Raw genomic sequence first — 24247 nt, 5'->3', positions numbered from 1 at the left:
TGTCATTAAGATCCACATATACATATCTATATTCATCTTTTCTTCTTTGCTTTCTTTTCAGCTCCATATTTCTAACAGCGTAAGATAATCGACTAAAAAAATAGCTAGTGAATAAAGGGGTTTTTTTTGTTGTTTTTTTTACACACACACACATATATATATATATATATATATATATATATATATACACACACACACACACACAGACAGACACTGGCACCTATACTCAATTTAGGTCCACCAGTTAACCTAAGAAGCATGACTGCAGGAGGAAGCCACACAGACAGCATGCAAACACATGTGTAAGGACCTTCTTATTATGAGGTGACATCACTAATGACCACACCACTGTGCTATCTGAGAGAAATCAGTATTTCAGTATTATCGATAATTAATATATTTATGAATAACTGAAGCGCATTTTCAGCATTTATTAAATAAAAACTTGAAAAGTAAAAATGCTCTATCTGAGTTCAGCATCAATGCTAAAAGTGTGACTGAGACAAAAATGCAGCTTTGGCGAGAATGCTGCAGATCACACTTTGGGGTTCATTTTTAGCCTACAGTCTAGCAGTTATCTCTGTCGGCCTCAGAGCTTTAAAAAAAATTAGTTTAACAGCAGCACTGTGTATTTTAATCTATTTTGTTGGTCAATGATAAAAAAGCATGTATATGTTCTGTTGCATCTTGTATGTAAAAATGAACAGAAAACTCTTTGCAGTGTTCTGGAACTTGCGCAGAGGACTTGTTTGAGATGATTGAAGAATTCCACAAACATAAATTATAGAAGGGAGAAAATTTATGTAAATTCATGTAAAACAAATCAACTGTACTTGAGCTGAGAACATTTGAACTGTGTGAGGACATTTTTCATGGATGAGTCTGCAGACTCATGTTGCCTTAAGTGTTTTGTGATGTTATCACAAAATGTTACCAAAAAAATAACTTCAATTTCAGATTTTTAATTAATAAGTTATTTTTTCCAGGCCCTCCTTTGACTTATCCTTTTATTTTCTCCTAGGAGCTGTTTCGTCTCTGACTCAGGGTCCTGTGACCTGTGCTCGCCTGATGATTGTTGGTTTTCAACAGAGACAGCAGAGGGAGCCAATGAAGCGCAAACAAATGGGAGTGCCTGATACACAAACACCATCACACACCACAGACATTTAAACTGCTTACAAACTGCACAAACTGTCTGCTATGGAAACGCCTCTTTATCAGATCACACATCTCAAGTGTGTTGCCTTTCATTTCTGGCCAACTGCCAGCAGTGTCAACTCGCTTCCTCTTTCCGAGGAATGTCAATAGACAAAAACCCACAGAGCACTTCTCGAAATACTGTCAGATGACTCATTCCACACTTACTATACAGATACATGCTTTTACCAGCAGCGAGAGGGCAGATAGTGCTGTAGTCTCTGTGCGTGTATATATGTGTCATCGTGGTAAAATGTACTACAACTAAAACATGGCCACGTGCTTCTTTGTCTCTATGAGTGACTCCGTGGCAACAGTACAAGGCGCAGTCACCAAACTTTAGGTGTGGATTTTAGAATTAAGGTTATGATTACAAACTAATCCTAATTAAGTTCTAAATGCATGTGTTGGCGTGGCAGTTGATAGGTGTCATGAGGATCCTTATTGAGATAATGGATTCCTAATCCCTAATCCAATCCCTTTTCATATCACCTACCACCTAACCCTAATCCTTAGTCTTAGCCTAACCCCCTAATCTTAATTCTGCCTTTAACCTTTAAGTCAAATTTTAATGTTGAAAGAGTGATTTGAGGAAAGGAGGAGCAGACAAAAATATCATCACTCCCTCAAATGCCCTTTCAACCTTTAAAGGTTCCTCGCAGACATGGACAAATCAAATCACAGATTTCCGAATGTCTGCGTCTGGTAGCAAAAAGATTCCACTGAGCTTGTACACTTGAACTGCTCCACGTAAAAGTATAAAAAAGTGCACAAAAATTTTAAGGTAAAGCATGACTCTCTCATTCAATACAGTCACTGTAAAGCAGCTATGGAGTGTGGTGGTATTATATTTCAGAGGTGTGCAAAATACAGTTTCCTCTGCTCTACTTCATACGGGAAGACTTTCAGAAAGTTTGCATGTGGTTTCCTGTGATAGACAGTGAGGCACGGTGAACAAATGTGTCGTCCCATTTTATGGAAGTAAATCTGTCCTAATCTGCAGCCTGTGACCTCAGTAATGAGCTCAGCTGCTCGGGGATCCTCTGTGGGCATAGTCAGCTGAAGACCAGTACAGTGAGTCACTAAGTCAGAAGGGGCAGAATTTAAAGCCCGAGTGAAACACCGAAGTGTAGTAGGAAAACACCAAAACAGTAGAAAATACTATATATGATGCAAGTTGGTTTTAAATGAACTCAGACTAGTTTCTGGTGAATGTGTCACAGTTTCTTTTCTCGCTTCCTACAGCAAGGCAGAGGTGTCAAAAAAAAGGAAATAAGCCAACAAAAATGCACTGGGGTCAGAGGAGTGTTAAATCTTGAGGAGAAGCTGACATGAAAAAACATCCAGTATATGAAGCAAAAACAGAGTTTGTGAATATTCTAACAAGCCGGACAGTCAGTATTTAGTATGACCACCTTTATTCTTCAACACAGCCTGAGGTCTCTTAGGCAGCTTTCTTAGTTAATTAATTCTTAATTAGTCTTTTGGAATAGTTCTCCAGTCTTCTGGAAGGACATTCACAACTCTTGTTTGGATGCTGGCTGCCTTTTGTTCTGTTTTCTGTCAAGATGAAAAAGCACTGTTTCAATAGTTTTATGGTCCAGGCTCTGGCGAGGCCAATCCACGACTGATGTGTGTCCCATTCTGTGTTTCTCTGTCTAGGTATGCTTTTATTTCCTCGGCAGTGTGTTTGGGGTCATATCATCCTATATATAAAGCCATTGCCAATCAGGCCCTTTCCAGGTGGCATTATGTGGTAGATTAAAACACATCAATGGTACTTTTCTGTGTTTATAATTCCCTTGATTTTGACAAGATTCTCAAATCACTGGGGGGCTGGAGCCTATCTCAGCTGTCTTAGGGTGAGAGGCAGGGTACAACCTGGACAGGTCATCAGTCTGTCAGGGGGCTAACAGACAGAGACAGACAACCATTCACACCTATGGGAAATTTAGAGTTATCAATTAACTTAACCCACATGTCTTTGGACTGTGGGAGGAAGCCAGAGTACCTGGAGAGAACCCACAAAACACAGAGAGAACATGGAAACTCTACAAAGAAAGACCGCAGCCTGATGGTAGAATTGACCTAAGGAACTTCTTGTTGTGTGGCAACAGTGCTAACCACCATGCCACCATTCCTTTGCAGATGGCCTCATACAAGGACTGGAGTGAAAAAGTGTAAAAGCAGTCAGTGGCCAACAAAAGCTTTTGAACAGGCCTCAGAAGTTCTGGAGAAGTGTTGCTTAAGACCACTTTAAATCATTACAAGAAAGTCAGGCTCCTTGGAAACTTAATATGGAGAAATGAGTGGTGGCTCAAGACTTTTGCACAGTACTGTTTTCAGTTGTAACTGCAATTTATTGACGTGTTTAATGATTTACCCACATGTGGCTTGCGTGTGTATTCAGCTGTGTTGGTCCTGCTCACAAATGGCAGGAGCTAAATCCTGAGGCTCCATCACACGCAGTGTAGCTGTCACGCTACCGACTGTTTCCCCACTCCACAGTTCACATCCCATTTTTAATTTTGATGTAAATGTAAAAAATAGTCGGCTGCACTTTGTTATCATCACGGCTTATATGGGTTGTTGGAACTTTCTACCGAACTGTCACCAACTGTGCTTGTCTTGTGAGCAAAGGAACAACTTTAATACATTTTCCTGGTATCACGAGTGGGGAAGAGCTGAACTCACTGTAGTGTGAGTCGCTTTTATGGTAAAATAAACAAGTTAAATAAAACATTTCTGCAGAGTGTAGATGAGTGAGCTTTAAGATAATAAGATAAGATAAGTCTTTGGTGTGGGCTGTAAAATCAGACTACTTTTGAAGACTACATGTAAATGTACAATAATAAAACAATGTGGCAACATTTTGTTTTCAAGCCAAGCAATATAATGGAGAAAAACAAAACTATTTAATCTTAAGGTATACAGTTTACTTATGCTTATGTTACATGAATTTACAAAGTCCCTGGATACAGTGGCCCTGAGAGGTCAAATAGTAGAAAAACATAGCAAAAGCAGGAAAAACAGAAGTTCAATAAGAAACAACAAAAGTAGGAAAAAAGGCCATAAAACACAATAAAAGTGTTTTTGGAGACACAAAATTTAACGGACCAGCTACACAGATACACAAAACATGTGGAGGACTGCACAGAGACACACTTTAAAAAAAAAAAGAGCAGAGGATTAGTCTGTCTTGTGAGAGGTTTTTTTTGTTACCACTTTGGTTTATTCTGTAGTTTTCTGTTTGCCAGCGTTTTCCTAGGTTGCAGTGCATTTGACCTCTTAGGATCCCCCCATACACGAAGTGCCAAAAATTGATATATTTTTTTGTTTTAACAACAACAACAATAATTTAGTATAAATTCATCTATTCTTGCTGCTCTTGCCCTTTGCCACCATCACCTGTGCATACTGAAGGACAGCATTTAAAACTGCATGATGCACAGCTGCGCAGGAAGTGCTTCTGGCTCGTGATCATCCTGTGTACACATGCAAAAACAGCAGAAACTGAAAATTAGAATGAGGCCTCTTTGTAAGTTATGTGGATCATATGTCACTGGGCATGCACCTGCGTACACATGTTAGCCTGTGTGCACAAGATAAAAAACACTGCTTCCAGGACCTCTGGTTTTCTAAGCCATCTTCTGTTTTTGATTGGTTAAACTTTTAGTCAACAGCAAAACTGTATGGATAGTGGTAAGAGGTAAGTGTTAAGTGGTTGGCCAGTTAGACTTTATATACTGTAAACTGTAATGAACTGTATCCCCCAAACCCTCAGGTTCGGGGGAAGATATAAAGGTGGAGTTGCCTCGCTGACACGTTCCACTGCTGTTCGTTTTTCCCGTTGGCAATAAGGAAAGTGAGTCTGTCACTTATGTGTTGACTAATGGAAATGTCATCTTTTCACTCTCTATGTTTGTACACAACTTTCAGGTTAATCATTACTTAGTATTAATATCTGCTTTTTTTGTCCTGTCACCTTTGGCTGCTCCGCCCTGAGCCTGGTTCTGAGGGAGGCTTCCTCTGTCACCACGTGCTTGATCATAGTGGGGATCATCTAATTGAAGGGGGTTTCTCTGTATTATTGTAGGGTCTTTATCTTACACTATTAAGTGCTTTGAGGTGACTGTTGTGATTTGGTGCTACATAAATTAAATGAATTTTAACTGAAGTGAAGTGAAAAGAAAAGAGAACTGGATTTCAGTTTGGTATGCTTCATTCTCATATCATCTTACAGTAACTGCTACAAAGCAGTCAACCTTCAGATTTCATTTTATTATCCAAATATCTGCAGGAGGAGTTCACAGTGGAGTAATAATCCATAAATAGGGCCGTGAACGAATGTGTCAGTTTGCTTGGCTGTCACTGACTTACAGTAGACAAACTATGAATAGCCTTAAACCCTTACTAGGTTTCATGCCCTTGGTCAGCCAGATACCATGAAGTCTTGTGATGCAATGTGAAACAGAGTTGCCTGCGCTTTAACATTCAAAGTGTGGGCTGTATAAATGTCCGTGTCAGAAGTGTCTTTTTTGTGTTGTAGTTTCAGGCCTCGGGGCAAAGACGACACTGGAGGAGAGCTGCAGTGTTTGGAAACTCACCTGCCCATTTCTTGTGTACGCTTAGTCAATGTGTACTTCCTGATTTACTTTGGAGGTTCCTTATGTGGTTGTCTGTGTTTTTTGCTTTCCTCATTTCCTTTCTCCTGCCCTCATTATTGTGTAAATCAATCAGACATTACGTTACGTTTTCGTGATGGCTGTTCTTTATTCTTTCAGTTTTTCCCTCATTTTGCCTCTTTGGACTTTTACTTTTCATGTTTTGGACTGTCAAGGATTAGCTTTGTAGCTAAAGTTTTGTCTCCTCTGGTGTCTGCAGCCGTCCTTGTATGTGCACATATGTTATCAATTTGGCTCAAACTGGTAACAAAAAAGGAGAGTCCAGACATACATAATCAATTTATTTAAGTGTGTCACATCAGTTGTCACATGCAAGCGTGGATAACGAAACATGAATGTGACAATGTTTTGTAAAAGCTTAAACTACCAAACTGAGAGTCTGGTCTAACAGAGAAAAACAAGGCCACTTTGGCGACCTGCCCAGGTTAGTAATGAAGGAAAAGCCAGGGCAGAGCAGGAAAGCTGCTCTGCCCTGGCTTTTGCAATAGAAAATAGAACATTGGAAGAGACAAAGATTTTGTGTCACAGTTTATCCGGGCTTGCAACAGTATCAGAGCTTAACACGCAAGGTCATACAGGGAGTGCAGAATTATTAGGCAAATGAGTATTTTGTCCACATCATCCTCTTCATGCATGTTGTCTTACTCCAAGCTGTATAGGCTCGAAATCCTACTACCAATTAAGCATATTAGGTGATGTGCATCTCTGTAATGAGAAGGGGTGTGGTCTAATGACATCAACACCCTATATCAGGTGTGCATAATTATTAGGCAACTTCCTTTCCTTTGGCAAAATGGGTCAAAAGAAGGACTTGACAGGCTCAGAAAAGTCAAAAATAGTGAGATATCTTGCAGAGGGATGCAGCAGTCTTAAAATTGCAAAGCTTCTGAAGCGTGATCATCGAACAATCAAGCGTTTCATTCAAAATAGTCAACAGGGTCACAAGAAGCGTGTGGAAAAACCAAGGCGCAAAATAACTGCCCATGAACTGAGAAAAGTCAAGCGTGCAGCTGCCAAGATGCCACTTGCCACCAGTTTGGCCATATTTCAGAGCTGCAACATCACTGGAGTGCCCAAAAGCACAAGGTGTGCAATACTCAGAGACATGGCCAAGGTAAGAAAGGCTGAAAGACGACCACCACTGAACAAGACACACAAGCTGAAACGTCAAGACTGGGCCAAGAAATATCTCAAGACTGATTTTTCTAAGGTTTTATGGACTGATGAAATGAGAGTGAGTCTTGATGGGCCAGATGGATGGGCCCGTGGCTGGATTGGTAAAGGGCAGAGAGTTCCAGTCCGACTCAGATGCCAGCAAGGTGGAGGTGGAGTACTGGTTTGGGCTGGTATCATCAAAGATGAGCTTGTGGGGCCTTTTCGGGTTGAGGATGGAGTCAAGCTCAACTCCCAGTCCTACTGCCAGTTTCTGGAAGACACCTTCTTCAAGCAGTGGTACAGGAAGAAGTCTGCATCCTTCAAGAAAAACATGATTTTCATGCAGGACAATGCTCCATCACACGCGTCCAAGTACTCCACAGCGTGGCTGGCAAGAAAGGGTATAAAAGAAGAAAAACTAATGACATGGCCTCCTTGTTCACCTGATCTGAACCCCATTGAGAACCTGTGGTCCATCATCAAATGTGAGATTTACAAGGAGGGAAAACAGTACACCTCTCTGAACAGTGTCTGGGAGGCTGTGGTTGCTGCTGCACGCAATGTTGATGGTGAACAGATCAAAACACTGACAGAATCCATGGATGGCAGGCTTTTGAGTGTCCTTGCAAAGAAAGGTGGCTATATTGGTCGCTGATTTGTTTTTGTTTTGTTTTTGAATGTCAGAAATGTATATTTGTGAATGTGGAGATGTTATATTGGTTTCACTGGTAAAAATAAATAATTGAAATGGGTATATATTTGTTTTTTGTTAAGTTGCCTAATAATTATGCACAGTAATAGTCACCTGCACGCACAGATATCCCCCTAAAATAGCTCAAACTAAAAACAAACTAAAAACTACTTCCAAAAACATTCAGCTTTGATATTAATGAGTTTTTTGGGTTCATTGAGAACATGGTTGTTGTTCAATAATAAAATTATTCCTCAAAAATACAACTTGCCTAATAATTCTGCACTCCCTGCATTTCCATTAGGCCAATTGATAACTGTGCATGAAAATATGATTGTGCAAAACAAACAAACAAACAAACAAACAAAAACGAGGCCCACAGTGAAAGATATCAGCATCTATTTAACGATTGTATATAAGTGCCAGGGTATGTCCTTTTCCTACTCAGTTGTATATAGTATTTGTATTTCTATTTTATTCTATTGTATATATTATTTTATTTTATTTTATTGTATTTTATTGCATTCCAGTGTTTTCTAATTTCTGCTACATAACTTTGCACTTTTGCTGTAACAAAACAAATTTCCCACCTGTGGGACTAATAAAGGCCATCTTATCTTATCTTATCTTTTCCCATCTACAACCTGTGGCATGACATATGTAAAACAAGGCCTCAGTTTAGACCAGCTCGGGCATGAAAATCTCACAAATGGAGACACAAGACTGCACAGATTCTGATCTGACTCTGTTAGTCTGGGAAACAGCAACACGATGTACAGCCACTGTTGTGGGAACAGATGAGAGCGATAAAACTGCCACTGGAACAGAGGAATATAGGCCAGTGCTCTGCTTAGAGCCAGTACAGCTATCACCTGCTTATAGAAAACAAATGTTTCTATCGTAACCTTTGTTTAACATTTCAGAAGTTCTACCTCAGAGTATGACGTTGAATCAACATGTCTCTTCTTGTCTTTCCTTTCAGCTCAGCCACACTTCTTATCTGGACCACAAGCAAATGTGAAGTTCACGTCTGGATTCAAATAAGCCAATGCTATTGGACAGAGAAATGTCCAATAGCATTGGCTTATGCTACCCGGATAATGGAGTTCAGAGCATGGTCATCCTTTAGTGACAGGGTTCCTAACACCATCTGCTAGGCTTCACCTCTGCTAATTGGAGTAACTGAACCGGAACTCTCTCCTTCTTATCTGCTGTGGGCACCTTCTGAAGCATTTGTAATGGGATTATTTTACAAATAATAAGCTTGCTGTATGCTACAGACCATCCAATAGGTTTGAGTTCAGTTTCAGTTTGATTTTTTTGTCATATGAAAGTCAGCACAGGGTCAACATTACAATGAAAAGTTAAACAAGAGGAATACAAGTCACAAAACTTCACAAGATAAAAACTAAAGGAATAAGAGTTTAAAACCTAAGATGAAAAAAAAGAGAGAAAGAAGATGAATTTACACATGTACGTCAGGTGTGCGGTATTCAGCATTACTGCACATGAGAAACCTGACAGCAGCAGTACCAGTGTCAGGTTAGATAACACCCAATATTCGTTCCAACCATACAATTTATGAATGCAGATGCTAAATTTGCCAGCCAAGCAGATAAATTGGCACTCCACCCTGTCGTCCAAATATGGTAACTTCTGTCTCAAGAAGACCAAGAAGGGGCTGCGCAAAGCATTGCTCCTGCTACTGCTCACATAAAAATCCCTCTTAGCTGGATCAGTGATGTCATCTTTATTTTCAGCTGTTGTTAAACAGCCAGGAATAGTGGAAAATACATAATCTATATGCTGCTTTAGAACCATCATTGGTTATAAAACACTAATAAAGCGCTTATATAGAAAACAACTTCAGCACCATAATAATATGACAAAAATGTGAAGTCTGCAAAGTCTTAATAACTCTTAAACTTTCTTTATAGCATTAAAGTATTTCATTCCCTAATAGATTTTTAGCATGTTCACAGCTAACCAGTAGACCATGCCGTGCCTGGTATAGCCTTGTCATTTGCACTAACCTGATTTTGTGTGTAAATACTCACTAGATGGGTCATATTGCATACTACATCAAAGCTGCTTTTCAGGATGTGCATGGTAGAAATGTGGCGATGCGTCATTCTTCAGTGAGGTGTTGCTCGGCATCGTTCCAGCCCAAAGGAGAAAAAAGTCAAATTAACCGTGCGTGTGAAGCTCCACCAGCAAGATCAGATAAATAAAATTATTAACGACTTCGCTTTACTAACAAGTCTTTCAACTCTACAAAGCATTTTTTATGTTATATTATTATTTTCATATAACTGGGTATATGTGTGTTAGCAGAGAGGTGAGGTGCATGTGACCTCCACAGTGATAAAAACAATTTGGCTGTGGATTGTGATGCTTAGAGTTGATGTCAAGTTGATTTGGTTCTAGTTTTTAATAGTTTTAAATACACTGCTTTGTTTCTGTAATAGTTAATCCACTTGCATGCAGAAGCTCTTTAACTGAAATGATATTTTAATGCTAAAATGTAATTATTGTTGTCCACCGTTCATTTTGAAATTTACCATTAAGCGAAAAGGCACAAAGAACAGGGAAAACACATTATTGTTATGTTTTGATAAGTGACAATTCTTTACCAGTGCCAGTGTGTCGGCTCAAATTTGGGCATAAAAATGTGAATTTAGTTTGTTATTTGTCTCATAAATAAAAATAAAAAGGCCTAGGGGCCTGTAACTAGAAAACTATTCATACTCTGAAGGTAAAGGTTTGCCTAAGTTCATTCAATATGCAAAGGTTGCTGTAGAAAGAAAAGCAGCTGATTCTGCACGACTCAGTGGGAAGCACTGATAGATGTTTTAAGAATGACCCTATAACAGCCTAAACAGCGACATAAAGGCCCTTTGAAAGTTTTCAAGCCTAACTGTAACAATTAAACACAACAGAGAGCATGTGGGTAATACAAATCCTGAACAAGGACTGCAGGGTCCACATCATACTAAAGCAGACCTTTTTCCTCATCTCTCGTCTTTCCTTCCAGCTTAGCCACTCTTCTTATCGGTAGCTTCCCAGGAAGGGAAAGCCTTGCTACTGAGGAATCTGTTAAGGAGGAGTGTGCATGTGTGCATCTGTGTGTGTGCGCCTGAGGGGTTTTACTGCCAAGACTAAATTTACACAGCTGGTCAACACAAGTCAGCACAGTGAGTTGGCTTTAAATCACACACACTATGAATCTTTACATCGACTTAACTGTAAAATACTAATTCATGCTTAATACACAAGGTATGATCAAATTAAAATGTTTCCAAATGTGGCCTATAACACACACACACTCTTTTGGAACAAACTGTGCAGACATCCCCCTCCCCGCGTCATATTCCCTTCCCCTGACTCTCTCTGACACCATGTGCGAGCCTAGGGAGTGTTGTCTAGTTTCACACTTACAAGGACTTTCCCATAAAACCTTGGCCCACCTGTTTCTTTCTCTGTCCTTGTCTCTCATTTCCTGACAGAAAAGCTGCTCTTGCAGCTCCAGATGGTGTGACACAAGTTTCAGTTTTTGTGATTAAACTTGTTTAGCAGCTTAAGTCAAGAGAAAGTTGCACACACTCATTCTTTGTATACAGCAATTTTTTACTTCTGCTTAAACATGGGGTTTATGTTGAACACGATGCATCGTGCCCTTCAACTGATAGAATGTGTTACCCTCACTCTTCTTCACATATTTCTGAGTAGTAAACCAGCCAGACTTCTTTAACACACTAACATTAAGAGGACCTCTGACTAATACAGAGGATATGCAAATAGTACTATAACACAGCTCTGTGGAAAGAGATTTGTTTTCTGATTAACATTCCAAAAGCTTGAGGCATTAGCAGATCTGGTCTGTGACAAGGCAACACAAACCAGGTAAAGTACAAATGTAACAGAAAAGGAAATTTTCTGCATTTGTGCACAACTTGTCCCAATAGAAGGCACCATTTTTATTATTGACAACATTCACTTTATAATAACCTTGAGTTATAAGATGACATTCAAGTCCTAGTCTCTGGCTTAGTAATCTATCCTTACATGACTCATTGTCTCATTGTCTTCTGCAAATGACTCCGCATTTTTATAAACATATCACAAAAGGATCTCTGTGTTAAGATTTTATTTTTGTCACTGAAAATGCATCATTTTAAAAAGCTCATTTTTATCTACCCATGTGTGTTTTACAGTCTGTCATATCAATTTTCCAGAAAAGCCTGACAGACTTAACTATCAAATGTACTCACAATAAAAAAAAGAACACAGATTATCACTGGAGTACTGATAGATATTTAATAGAAAAAAGACCAGCAAAGCATTTTTACAAGCCAAACACCAGTGCTAGCAGACAGAGCTACCAAAGACGTGATAAGATTTTATCCAGCATTAAATTAAAAAAAAAAAAAAAAAAAAAAAGGAAAATACCCACAATCTGCAAGCAAATGAGGATAAACTATATACATAAAGGTGAGTCGAGTGTAATATCATGAATTCACAAATAGGCTGAGGCCCCTTACTGGAAGTGAAGCTGTTAAGAAGAAGGTCAAAATCGGGTTGCATGGGGTTAGAAGGTAATAGGAATGGGGGTAGAAGCGGTGTTTAATTTTACTGACAAAATGTATTCAAGCCCATTCGATGTCTGGTGATGAAGTGGTGCTGGAGCGAGGGGATCTCGGTCAATGAGTTACAGGTCTACAACAATACCAGGAGCTACGGTGACTCGTGCTTTGCATGCCTAGTCTACAAAGACAAACTTACACCCTGCTTTTGTACCAGGAGTAAGACAGGGGGACTGAGAGTCAAGCATGTACAGATGCTTCACCTCACAAACTCCCAGCCCCCTAATCTACACTACTAACCTCAACTTCTATACGAGTTTCACTTTTTATCCGGCTATTCATTCTATTCCACCAAGTGGCAGGTTTCACGCGCAGCTCTTTTACAATTTTCTTCAATTACTAGTTTGGATTCCCTTTTAGCATGCGATCACTGAAGCAGGAACACCACTCTCTCACTACTTTCTGTTTAAGCCACTGAGTTGGTCTTCACACGGCGGTGCTTTCGAACCTCTTCCATCAGGTCCTTGAGGTACTGGATCTCTCGGCTGATGGACTCTGCTTTTTCCATCATCTCGTGGTTCTTCTTCTCCAGCTCTTCGCACTCTTTGTTCAGCTCCTCCTGCTCAACCCTTTTCTTCTGCCGATAACGTGTGGCTGCTGTCTTGTTCTGTTCCATTTTCTTAAGCTTCTTCTCCACCCCTCTGGGAGCACCAGATACTGATTTGACCTTGGAGGTCTTGGGAGAGGTGGAAGCTTCAGATTTGGAGTAGGGTTTGGTCCTGGAGGAAGCAGCTGCAGGGGGTGGGGTAGGAAGAGGAGAAGGAAGGCGCACGGGTGAGCCAATGACTGACTCAATGCCAGAGTCACTGTCGCATTCGCTTGGTGGAGAGGTTTTAAGAGCTTGATCGGGGAGAGATACAAGGGAGGGCTCTTCTTTGTTGGAGAGCACCACCACAAAGTGACCAGAGGTGGGGATGGAGAGCACAATGGGGGCCGACTGAACGCTTCCACTGGGGTCTGGGATGATGGTGAGGGATGTGGTCTGCTTGTCAGCATCCAGGACATCTACTTCGCTTCCCAGCTCCAATGTGTAGACTGGAGATGGGGGAGATGGAGAGGGAGGTTCAGATTTAACCTCATGAGCAGGAGCAACCTCCGTCTTCTTGACCTCAGGTGCCACAGGGAGGGAGGGCTCTAGAGGGGGACTGGGAATGTCGGGCACAGGCAAACTCAGCTCAAGGCTGCTGTGTGGGACGGGGATGGTTGTGTTAAAGGCATCTAGATCTAAATCCATGGAGGAGTCCAGGGAAGCCAGGAGATCTTCAGGGGAGCTGGGAGACTCATCAGAGGAGCAGGATCCAATGAAAGACTCCAGGTCAAATTCACTCAGGTCGATTTTCTCTGACATCCAGTCCATGCCGGCAAAAGCATCATCTGCTGACAGATATTATTCATTAATACTCGCAATAAACATTAAGAAATTTGGATGATTATTCTTACAGTGAATCATTTCTATGCAATACTCCATACAGCTAATTATTTGTTAAATACCAGGGTTGTGAATTGTACTGCATCAATTTTTACAGCATATTTAAAAAGCCGTATGACAATATCAACACTGTGGGTTATATTCATGTTACTACATATCACAGAAAAAGCAATGCACGGATGTAAATTACTGATGTGGTTACACGGTGGAAGCTGCTATTTAAAATCTTGACCCAAGATACAATATCCAAAAATATTACGATAGCTGCTGGCTGCAAGCATCAACAAAACATCAAGTGTTTATTTTTTTTTATATTGTCAGAAACATCACAAATTTCCTTGAACTATTGCGATGATGTTTTGAGACTTTATAACCCAACCCTATTCAACACATGACCTCAGGCACATATTTGATCTCTCCCTCGATTATGTGTCTGACGTTTACAAATACTCAAGTGAGACTAAATCCACAAAACAAGGAACTTCAACTGATGCCAGGAAGCACAAAGGGATAAATGTGTTATTGCACAATGACGTCTAACAAAACCAGTTTGAGCCGGTCTTTGCGGCACAACTCTGAGCCACACCCGCCACTCAAACCAATAAAAGTTTGTTGCCCTACAAACATCCAGGTTGCTCACCCACGGCCTTAACGTCAGCCCTCAGCCTGCAGGCAAACCTCAAATACTTAACTGACAGTGGGCCTCTCCTCTGAAATATTCACAGCACAACAAATGCTCCCAACTTTATAGTCTAATGAGAGCGGAAGATGTAGTTTGGTCCTAAACATACTCCAATTAGTAACCTTCCATCATTTCTTTTATTTGGTTTCTATTCAGTTCAACAACTTGTCAAATTATTTGCTTTTGAAAAATAATTGTTAAAATTTAGGACTTGCCCCCTGCTCATTAAACATGTATTTTAAGGCACTCACCTTTGCCATCATCTGCTCCAACATGGGCGTCGAGCAGGTCGCCGGCACCCAGCCAGGAGAGGGACAGCGAGTCCGCTCCGGCCTTGGTTCCCAGGAACGAGGAACAATGAGTGGGAGGAGGAGAGGGAGATGGGGAGGCCAAAGACAGCGGGGAGAAAGACATGGTCTGATAAGGGGACGAGGAGGATGGATAAGTGGACAAAGAAAGGGAGGGCGAAGCTGGCGCCTTCCCCTCTAGGGAGGAGGGAGAAAGAGCTTCTTCTTCATCTTGGTCCAGAAGGGGCCCCATGGGGTCAGCCATCAGAAAGGAGGGCCCTGAGAACAAAAGATCAGCCCGTCAACTTCTAATTTGGGGCATCCAATACATACAAATCTGTCATTCATCCAATAACTCACTAAAACATCTAACCCATCTACAGATAATGCCATGCTGACCATATGAAACTGTACTTCATTGGCTTTAGTATTGTTGGGAATGGTATTACCATTACCAAATGTTATGCAAACAAAGCGCCACATTCAGCAATGTTTGTACTAGTGCTTTGGCAATGTGTGTCATCACAACACACACCTAAGTACAGGGCCTCCACGTCCTCCAGGGCTAGCTGGGAGAGAGTCATGGCTGCTGCTGGTCAGTGGTAGCCGTGAAAAGGTGTACAAGAACAATGGTGAGTCGAGAGGTCCACGTATGCTGTCGACGGCAGCAAAGCTGAGGGTGGTTGCCGGGAGAGACCTGGTTGGAGGGAAGAAAACAGAAATCATGTTAATGAGAGAAAAATGAGGAATATAAGCAAATGTTAGTGTTGATTCATATGGAAACTAAAATGAAGTGACACATTTTATTGTCAGAAGTTGTGAAATGATATATTCAAACTTTATGAAAATCTGATGTCTGGCAGGGCCAAGTTTATTTGTAAATGCAAAGTTTCCCCAGTGCAGGTGTACTTCCTGAAACAAGCACATTTTTGACTGACAACCCTTGTGCAGACAATGTAGGCTTCTCTGGTAGTATGTACTAGGGTCATTAAAAGGAGTTGACATCCCTGTCATGGGGGAGGGGGGTGTCTAATTTTGGCTAATCCGTTCCCCTTGAGCGTCAAAGCTGTATTGATGGGAAACTCCGCCCTCCACCGGGGGGGATAACTTTGCCTAATTTGGTCATGCTTTAGCTGGTAACTCCACCCACGCCTATGAGTCATGGCGGAGATGTGGGAGGGCAAACCGCCATTTTCACAACAGAGCCATCTGCGCGAGGCGGGGAACGAGCTAAAAACCCACAGCGCGCGCCATTTTGGACGCCACGTTGCCAATGTGAAACGTATACAAAACACTAAAAATGTTTTTAGTACCACACTGACAACCGTGTCGCAGCCACTGAAGAAAATTAAAAATTAAAATGAGAAGTCTAAAATGTTTTCAGTGCCCAATCGACGGCTCGTTAGCATGATTCACAACACAAAGTAAGGCGCCGGCTCGGACTACTTCAGCTGGTATACTGTAATTTGACACCCTAGCTCTAAACAAGGAACTATGACTCAAAACACACTTAGCAAGTTTTTTTCACAAAAACAAATAGCCTTGATCAACAAGTTTAATAGCCAGTGACACATTCTAGTTGACAGATTAGTTACTACAAGAAGTGGCTATAATTTTTTTCTCTTTAGAAGACTGCAAAAATGTCGATAAAAAATTACTTACGCCATTTTGCCAGAAAAAGCCAGTGCACGTAGCCGTTGCACTGCCGGTTTGTTGCCGCTGCAAGGTTAGCTGCCGCACGCCTCTACACTGCCATTTTGGCCCGCTACAGCTTCTACGCGTAATGTGTGTTTACTTCAGGAGCTGTACGAACGAAGAACAGGTCGAGCCGTCGCGTGGGGGGTTATATATGGCCGAAGTACTGCTGCGTATATCGCTCCGCACCCAGCGCGAGGGCGTTTGTTCACTGTGAAACCAGCAGCGCGAGTGGGAGGTCTTCACAACAGTCAACAAAAGCGTGGCCACTCGACCATGCTGGTTAACTTAAACAAACGAACATTTTTTGCGAGTGGGATCCCTCCGCCCGACTGATGTTTGTAACTGGTTGGATGAATCGCATCAAAGTAGATCCACATGGATGCTGTGACGTAAAATATAGGTCAAATCCAGAATGTAAACATTGAGACGAGGCAGTATTTTATGGGCCTGGAGCTGTTTTATTGTTTGTAACAAAACCTTTCAAATCGCATTTTTGCCATAATATTCATTGTACTGGAGCGCAGGTGTCTATTGTTTTAACAGGTCGACGGTTAATTTAGATCACAGCGTGCCCCATTTTATATTTTATTCACATACAGACGGACATGATTCACTGCTCATGTCTAACAAATGTAGGGTCACACCCTTGTCATTTTAAGCAGTCTTTCTCTGGTCGAACAAGCCTGGTGACTATTATTTGGACTGAACAAGACTGTGCAGACTACAGAGCGAGGCCCACTTCATACATTTCATCATAATTATTTTGTTTCCACCCTACATGATGGTTTAATGTGGCTGGAATAATTTTGTAAAGGGAAAATATCATTTTAGATGACTGTCAAAGTAGTCAGTGAGGTAAATAAAATGCTGATTGTAGCTCAAATGCACTGTTTCTTTTTTCAAACCAAAGATGGTGTTGAAGCCAAATATTAGAGCAGCCCCCTAAAACCCAAAATTGGTGTCTGAATAAAATCTTCAGTTTTGTTTCTAGATACACTTGTTAGAGCCAGCCATGGTGTAATAAACAAGGAATGATAATAAGGCAAACATAGATAAAACAACCTCCATCCATAGTTGAAATAGGGGTGAAAGATCCCGATATAAGCTGCAGGACAGCGGATCTGAAAGTACACCTGGGTCTGGTTTGTGGTTCTCCAAAAACAGTTTCTCTTTCCAAGTTTTTGTTGTCGTTTTTATGTCACTGAGATTTTACCCCCACGATAGGTGAAGGATGTGAGACTGGTATCAGGAAGTAAAAGAGACCATTTCTGATCATGGCTATTTTTAACTATTCATGTTATGAGGGAGCCTTAACTATGCTGTTGCAAGGGATTCAATAAGACACTATTGGTTCTGAAGGTGAAATTAATTTGGACCCAAACTCTTTTTTTTTCAAGTGACAAATTTTTCACAACTCAAAGAAAATGATAATGATAGAGTGGAAATGTAAAAAAGTTTATAGCATAACTAGGTTAATCAGTCAAAAATTGAATGATAGAATGATAGGCAGAAATATTTGATTATACACTGAGAAAGGGTTTGACTGCATTTCTGTAAATTATCATATGGTTTGTATGACACACAGTCAGGTCTGGTGCCTGAGTAACTTTATGGAGAAGTAACATTTAAAATGTTTCATTTTAAGCTTCCAGTTAACAACCACTCACATTTTTGTGTAAATTGTTTTTAAATGCGACATGTATAACTATACCACATATAAAGTCAAGCTAGGAATGATAAAAGTCTATGTATTTTAAAAATGTGTACTCAGCATCAGCTGAAACTTTTTAAAAGAAGGACTACACTGCCCCCTGGTGGATTTTGTCGATCTTTAATCGGTTTATTTAGTAGTCTTTTTAAAAAACATGTCATTCGATTGCGTTTAACCCTAGAACACTATCGCTATAAATAGTAACACAATCACTAATGCCGGGTGATTTTTACCCGATATAATATAACCAATAAAAAGTAATCAAATATATCAAAATATGACAACACATGACAAATTAGAGTGGTCTTCTTTTACTTTCAACTGTGCCATGTCTAACAAAATGAAAAAAAAAAACAACCCTCCTAAAACAAAATAATGACTCTGGAAAGCTGGTCTTTGGTCCACCCATTCCTGGGAAATTTGAGACTTCCCTGGTGAAGGCACAGGCTCCTCGACACACAAACAGCTGCAGGAGAGAGAAATCATGTAAATGTATTTGCTCGGGTGTAAATCACCCAGCGATAGTGTTCTAGGGTTAACAATGCGTTTGCATAACACCTTATCTTAAGGTGTTAACTCATCTTAATAGGTGAAAACAGCTAAATTAAGGGAGGTTAACACAATCTCAGTTTTATACAGCATTAATAACCATAAACCATTTAAAAGAAACTGCTTGAAGTTACAATTCCTAAAGTTGCACTAAAAGTTTTGTTCTGTTTTCGAACCTGTTGCCAAAGAGGAAATATATGTTGATCAATAAACTTTCGTAAAACTGAAAATTAACATTAAAAGACAACCCCCAAACAAAAGATATTCAGGTGGAGAAAAATACCCTCCTAACAATACTTCTCAAACAGTTCTTTCATTTCGATGAACTCATCCAGTCGTTCCTGGAGATCCACCGCCAAGGAGCGGAGTTTCTTTGCCAACTTTGACTCAAAGCCCTTCTTCACCTTGGTTCCATCTTTTCCTTTGATGAAGTACATATCCATGCCGAGGGCAAAGCCTTCTATCATCCCAGATGGCTTGGAGTTTGCCTCCAAGACCTTGGCACATGGCCCTCCTTGACCAAAGAACTCCAGCACCTTGGAGGCCCTCTCTGACTTCACCTTGGTCCTCTCAAGCATGATGACACCATACTGCCTCAGCTGCTCTATGCCCTCATGGACATAAACCAGTTTCTCCTGAATGCCCTTACTGAGTGACTCGTAGTCAGTAAAGATCTTTTCAATTTTCTTCTGGTCCTGGTTGCAGTTCACCTGGAAAAACATGCTTCACAATCAGTTCAATACTAGAAATTCAGATAACTAGAGTGGGTAGTTTCCAGTTAGTACCCTTTTTTAAAAATTGTGATAACATAAAAACAGGGCTTTTGATCTCAGGAGAGTTATTACTGTAAAAGAAGACATTCAGCATTTTAGATTGAAGTCCTGGAACTCCAAATTAACAAAAGAACAAAAACAAAAGTGAACCAGAATAGATTTAAAAATGTATTTTCTCTTAAAAAGTTAGGAAAACCTATCAACCTACAAAAACCATGAACAAAGATGTTTTAAGGCGGTGCCTTAAAGACCATCACCTTATTTGCGATGGCTGCTGATGCACCAGTAACACCGCCGGCTGCAGCCACGCCGACCCCGACAGCAGTTAGTGCCAGCTGGATCTTTTTACTCACGTATTGACTTTTCGTAGGAGTTTGACAGACTCTCAGCATCCTAATTAAAGAGAAATGATTTAAAGTGTCTAAAACATGACAAAACAATCACCTAATATCAATTTAATGCTGTATTTATTTTAAGTAATTACCAGGGATTCATTTTCATCATCAAGCTGCATTTGATGGGGTTTAGGAGGCAGTGGAGGGCGTTCACCTTCATCCTTAAAACACTGATCCAGCATCTTAGAAAAAGAGAAACAATCCACGTTTGTTAGATGAACCTTAAACACGTTAATCCTGTTTGAACAGTGCACATATTTTATGTGTTATCTCACATGACAGAGAGTTTGATCAGAGACACCAGTTTCAGATTCTATGAATGCACTTCAACTGCTTTCAGATAAACTACATTTCTGTGACACATTAAAAGCATTCATTGTGTGAGTAGATGCTGAAAGAAAAAAAAAACACACTAGATATAGACCAGTGGTACCTTCATTTTTTCCACAAAAACTTCATTTCCTGTTGAACTCTTTCTAACAGTCCACTTCTTTGGTGGGACTGGTGGTGGACTCGAGCAGATGTCCTGAGTTTAAAATAGAAACAAACAAACAAAAAAAAACAAAACAATCCACCAAATAATTAAAAATGATTAGAATGCAACCATATATGTTTATATATAGCCACTGCTTAAATTTCTGAGCGTGTAGGCAACTTAACCCAAACCTCTCCAGATTTCGTGGGAGACAGGGGAGCACATTTTCCTGGCTCATCAGTCTTAGGACTGATTGGAAGGGAAATGTGTTTTCTTGGCAGGGGAGTCGGATGTGGTAAGGGAGTTGGAACCTTTGGCTGGAGAAAAGAGGGAGTATAATTGAAGGTGGTCATTGAAGATAGTTATGTAACACAGAAGAAGTTTATCAGAGTAGAACTGTGGTCTACAATTTCAATGGCCCCCTCCCTGAACGTATACTTTTAGAGACCATGAGTGCATGTTCATGATACAACATTGAGTCAAATCTAGTGATCTATATATTTTTACAGCGAAATTTGCCTCAAGATTTCTAAGGAACTACAAATCTCAACACATTATATTTCAAGTCAGAGTCAGCTTGCAGAGCTGAAATTCAAGACAACCAAACTGTTAATCAACCTGGTCAGGCCCGCCAAACAAGGCTGCTTGCATCTCTGAAGCTAACATGCCCATTGTGGACTGCTTTCGTTTTTGCTTTGAGTGCAAATCTAATCTAATTCAAAATTTTTCATGATTCTGGCAACTAAACCTTTGCAGTTCTTTTGAAATATTTTGGAACAAATTCCAGATAGGTAGGATATTTTGACCAAAACAATATGCATGGCAGTTTGAGTAAAAGTTGTTGTCGTCTGAACTTAAATAAAATTCAATTTAAATTTCTTACCTGTGGCATTGTGTAACATTGCCTGCTGTCTCTGTGTCACTACAGGATGCTGCACTTTGGCTGGTTGATCCACTAAATGAATGCTCATCACACAATCCAAACAGATTGCATGACTGTGACTGAAACGTCATGGCATGGTATCCATTCACCTTTTTTCATTCACTTCTATTGTTGGATTGGAGAATGTTGTTTTTAGGATAACAACACCTGCCACTTGTCACAAGAAATATTAACGGAAATAATTTAAAGGAACACTTTAGGAATACTGTGATGAATAAATAACAATTTTCTTTCACCACCTTTTTAAGACTTAGATATCAAATTGTTTTTTACTTTTATCAAAACCTTACTCACTTTGCAAAGGTTTCTGCAAAAAATGTAGGGATAATTCAGAGTAAAAAGGATCCAAACAGAAAAAATTTAATGTGATGGATTTATGTGAAAAATTGCTGAAATGGAGAAAAGCAAAATAATACTCGTGAAAACATACAGATCAGAAAACAGACAAAGAAAATATATACAGCCTGAGAACATAGCACCAACTACTGTAAGTCACACATTCAGCAGCCACTTTATTAGGTATACCTGTTCAACTGCTCAACAATGCAAATACCAAATTAACAAATCGTGAGTCAGCAATTCAAAGCATTTAGGCATGTAGACATGTTCGAGACAGCCTCATGAAGTTCAAACAGAGCATCAAGAGGTAAGGTATGATAGGCATGGTTTTTGGTCTGAGTGTGTCAAAAACTACTGGTCTACCTTCTCACACAGACATCTCAAGGGTTTACACAGAAAAGTCCAAAAAAAGAGAAATATCCAGAGAGCAGTAGTTCTCAGGGTGAAAATAACTTGTTGATGTCAGAGACCAGAGAAGAATCACCAGAGCTGATAGGAAAACAAGCAATCACAGCATTGTAAGATGGTGATAGATGTACCCTTAGGCTCCCTCTTTAATTCAGAGATGGTCTTTCCCTTATCACGTAAATGGCCTCGTTGACTCCCCACTCAAACCAGAGTTCCTACATATCCAGCATGTGTTCATCATGCCTGTAGGCATAAATAGACTGCAGAGTCCTGGCCTAATGAATTAGGTCTTCTGTGTTGTCCTAGCTGCTTAGCCAGATAGCATAAGGGTACATCTTTTTCCATCTTACAATGCTGTGATTGCAGCCATTCCCCAACTCCCCAACCCCATTGTTAGTGTCAGTCATTATTGTTCGTGTTGGTGTCAGTCATTATGCAAATTTGCTGTTTATAAGGTTGGGGAAACCTGCAGTCAGCTAAGACCGAAGAAGTTACTGAGTGATGATGTCACGGACCCGGCTCTGGAGGACTCGGGGGTCCGTGAGCAGGATGGACCGTTATTATCTTTATTATTATTATTATTAGTAGTATTGTGGTTGTTGTTATTTGGGGATGTGTGTCTTTCTGTGCTATGCTGTGTTGTTCTGTGTTCCACTTATTATATGTATAGGCAGGGTGTGTACATGTGTGTCTGCGGGTGTGGCTGGAGGATGGAGAACAGCCACATGCAGGCCTGATGGGTGTGGCCCTGCAGGAGGACTGGCCACACCTGAAGTTCCTGCCACACACCTGTTGGTGATCAGGGCTCGTCAGGGGAGCTACTTAGGAGAGTGTTGGAGCTCCCACCGGCGCGGGATCATCGCGTTGTCATCCCAAGTTAGTGTGTGTGAGTGTAAGTCAGTTCGAGTATGCCGCGGGGGTCAGTGTTGATGGCTGTTTCTGTGGTTTTCCTGCAGGAGGAGAAGTGGACCAGAAAGGCAGCACGCACGGGGTGTGCGGAAACATGACAGCGGGGAGCATGAGCACAGACGTCGGAGGGGAGCACACACACGGGAGTCAAGGGAGCGACGGGGAGTTATTGTGTTTACAGCCTTCACTGTAAATAAAGTGCACTGTTTGCATCGCAGAACCACGCGTTTTGGGTCCTCATTCCCCCATATCCCCACGGTCTGCCTGCCAGACCGTGACAGATGAAATGTTTCTCTCACTGAAAATGTTATGTCCAAATGAACAGAATCAACTTTTTGGAATTTCTCCCACAACCACCTCCTCCAGCTTGGCCGGGGGAAAAACGAACACGTTCCCAGCCTGGCCGAGAGATATAATCTCTCCAGCGGGTCCAGGGTCTACCCCAGGGCCTCCTCTCGGTGGCACATAGCCAGAACACCTAACCCAGGAGGCATCCTTATCAGATGCCCGAACCACCTCCTCCCGGATGCCTGAACTCCTCACCCTATCTCTAAGGAAGAGGCCAGCCACCCTTCGGAGCAACCCCATTTCTGCCGCTTGTATCCGTGATCTTGTTCTGAGATTGACCGGTAAATTGAGAGCTTGGCTTTTGCACTCAGCTCTCTCCTCACCATGATGGACTGGTACAGCTTCATGGCAGCCACAACACCAATTCATCTGTTGATCTGGGAGGTAGGAGCGGGTGAGGGAGCTGGTCCATCAATCGTGAACAAGACCCTGAGTTACTTGAACTTCTCCTCTTGGGCATGAACTCGTCCCTGACCCGGAGGGCACTCCATCCTGAGGACGATGGCCTCAGATTTGGAGGTGCTGATTCTCATTCCCATACTTTACACTCAGCTGCGAACTGTTCAAGTGCGAGCTGGAGGCCATTATCTGACGAAGCAAACAGAACCACATCATCCTCGAAAAACAAAGATGAGATTCTTAGATCACCCAAGTAAAAGCCTTCCACCACTTGGCTATGCCTAGAAATTCTTTCGATAAAAGTTATCAACAGAATCGGTGACCAAGGGCAGCCCTGGCGGAGTCCATCACCCATCAGCTATGTGGGCCAAGCTCTTGCAATGGTTATATGTAGATTGAAACACCAGTAGCACTGGGCCAGACACCCCGTACTCCTGAAGCACCTTCCACAGGACACCCCAAGGAACATGGTCGAATGCCTTCTCCAAAGTCCACAAAACACATGTGGACTGGTTTGGCAAACCCTCAAGT

General features: G+C 41.1%; 2 protein-coding genes across 3 annotated transcripts; both read right to left on the bottom strand.

The window, feature by feature from the left end:
- Positions 1–11858: 11858 nt before the first annotated feature.
- Positions 11859–16613, bottom strand: atf4a (activating transcription factor 4a). Of its 2 annotated transcripts, none has more exons than XM_005464867.4 (4): positions 16432–16613; positions 15305–15466; positions 14734–15048; positions 11859–13748 (listed from the first exon to the last, which is right to left on the bottom strand). In XM_005464867.4, exons 2-4 carry the CDS (start codon positions 15351–15353, stop codon positions 12778–12780), a joined length of 1335 nt encoding a protein of 444 aa, XP_005464924.1. In that variant the 5' UTR covers positions 15354–15466; positions 16432–16613; the 3' UTR covers positions 11859–12777. The 2 variants fall into 2 exon arrangements, with proteins under 2 accessions (XP_005464924.1, XP_003459404.1); XM_003459356.5 differs by having other exon boundaries at positions 11859–13745; positions 16432–16612.
- A 2169-nt stretch (positions 16614–18782) lies between these two features.
- On the bottom strand, positions 18783–20423 carry LOC106097202 (uncharacterized). Its single transcript, XM_019360466.2, has 4 exons — positions 20329–20423; positions 19985–20077; positions 19758–19893; positions 18783–19437 (listed from the first exon to the last, which is right to left on the bottom strand). The coding sequence occupies exons 2-4, from the start codon at positions 20053–20055 to the stop codon at positions 19015–19017; spliced, it is 630 nt and encodes a 209-aa protein (XP_019216011.1). The 5' UTR covers positions 20056–20077; positions 20329–20423; the 3' UTR covers positions 18783–19014.
- Between the last annotated feature and the right edge of the window lie 3824 nt (positions 20424–24247).

Source organism: Oreochromis niloticus, linkage group LG6 (genome assembly GCF_001858045.2).
Source record: "Oreochromis niloticus isolate F11D_XX linkage group LG6, O_niloticus_UMD_NMBU, whole genome shotgun sequence".
Taxonomy (NCBI): domain Eukaryota; kingdom Metazoa; phylum Chordata; class Actinopteri; order Cichliformes; family Cichlidae; genus Oreochromis; species Oreochromis niloticus.
The sequence above is the reverse complement of the archived record's forward strand: the minus strand, read 5'-3'. Positions and strand labels throughout refer to the sequence as shown.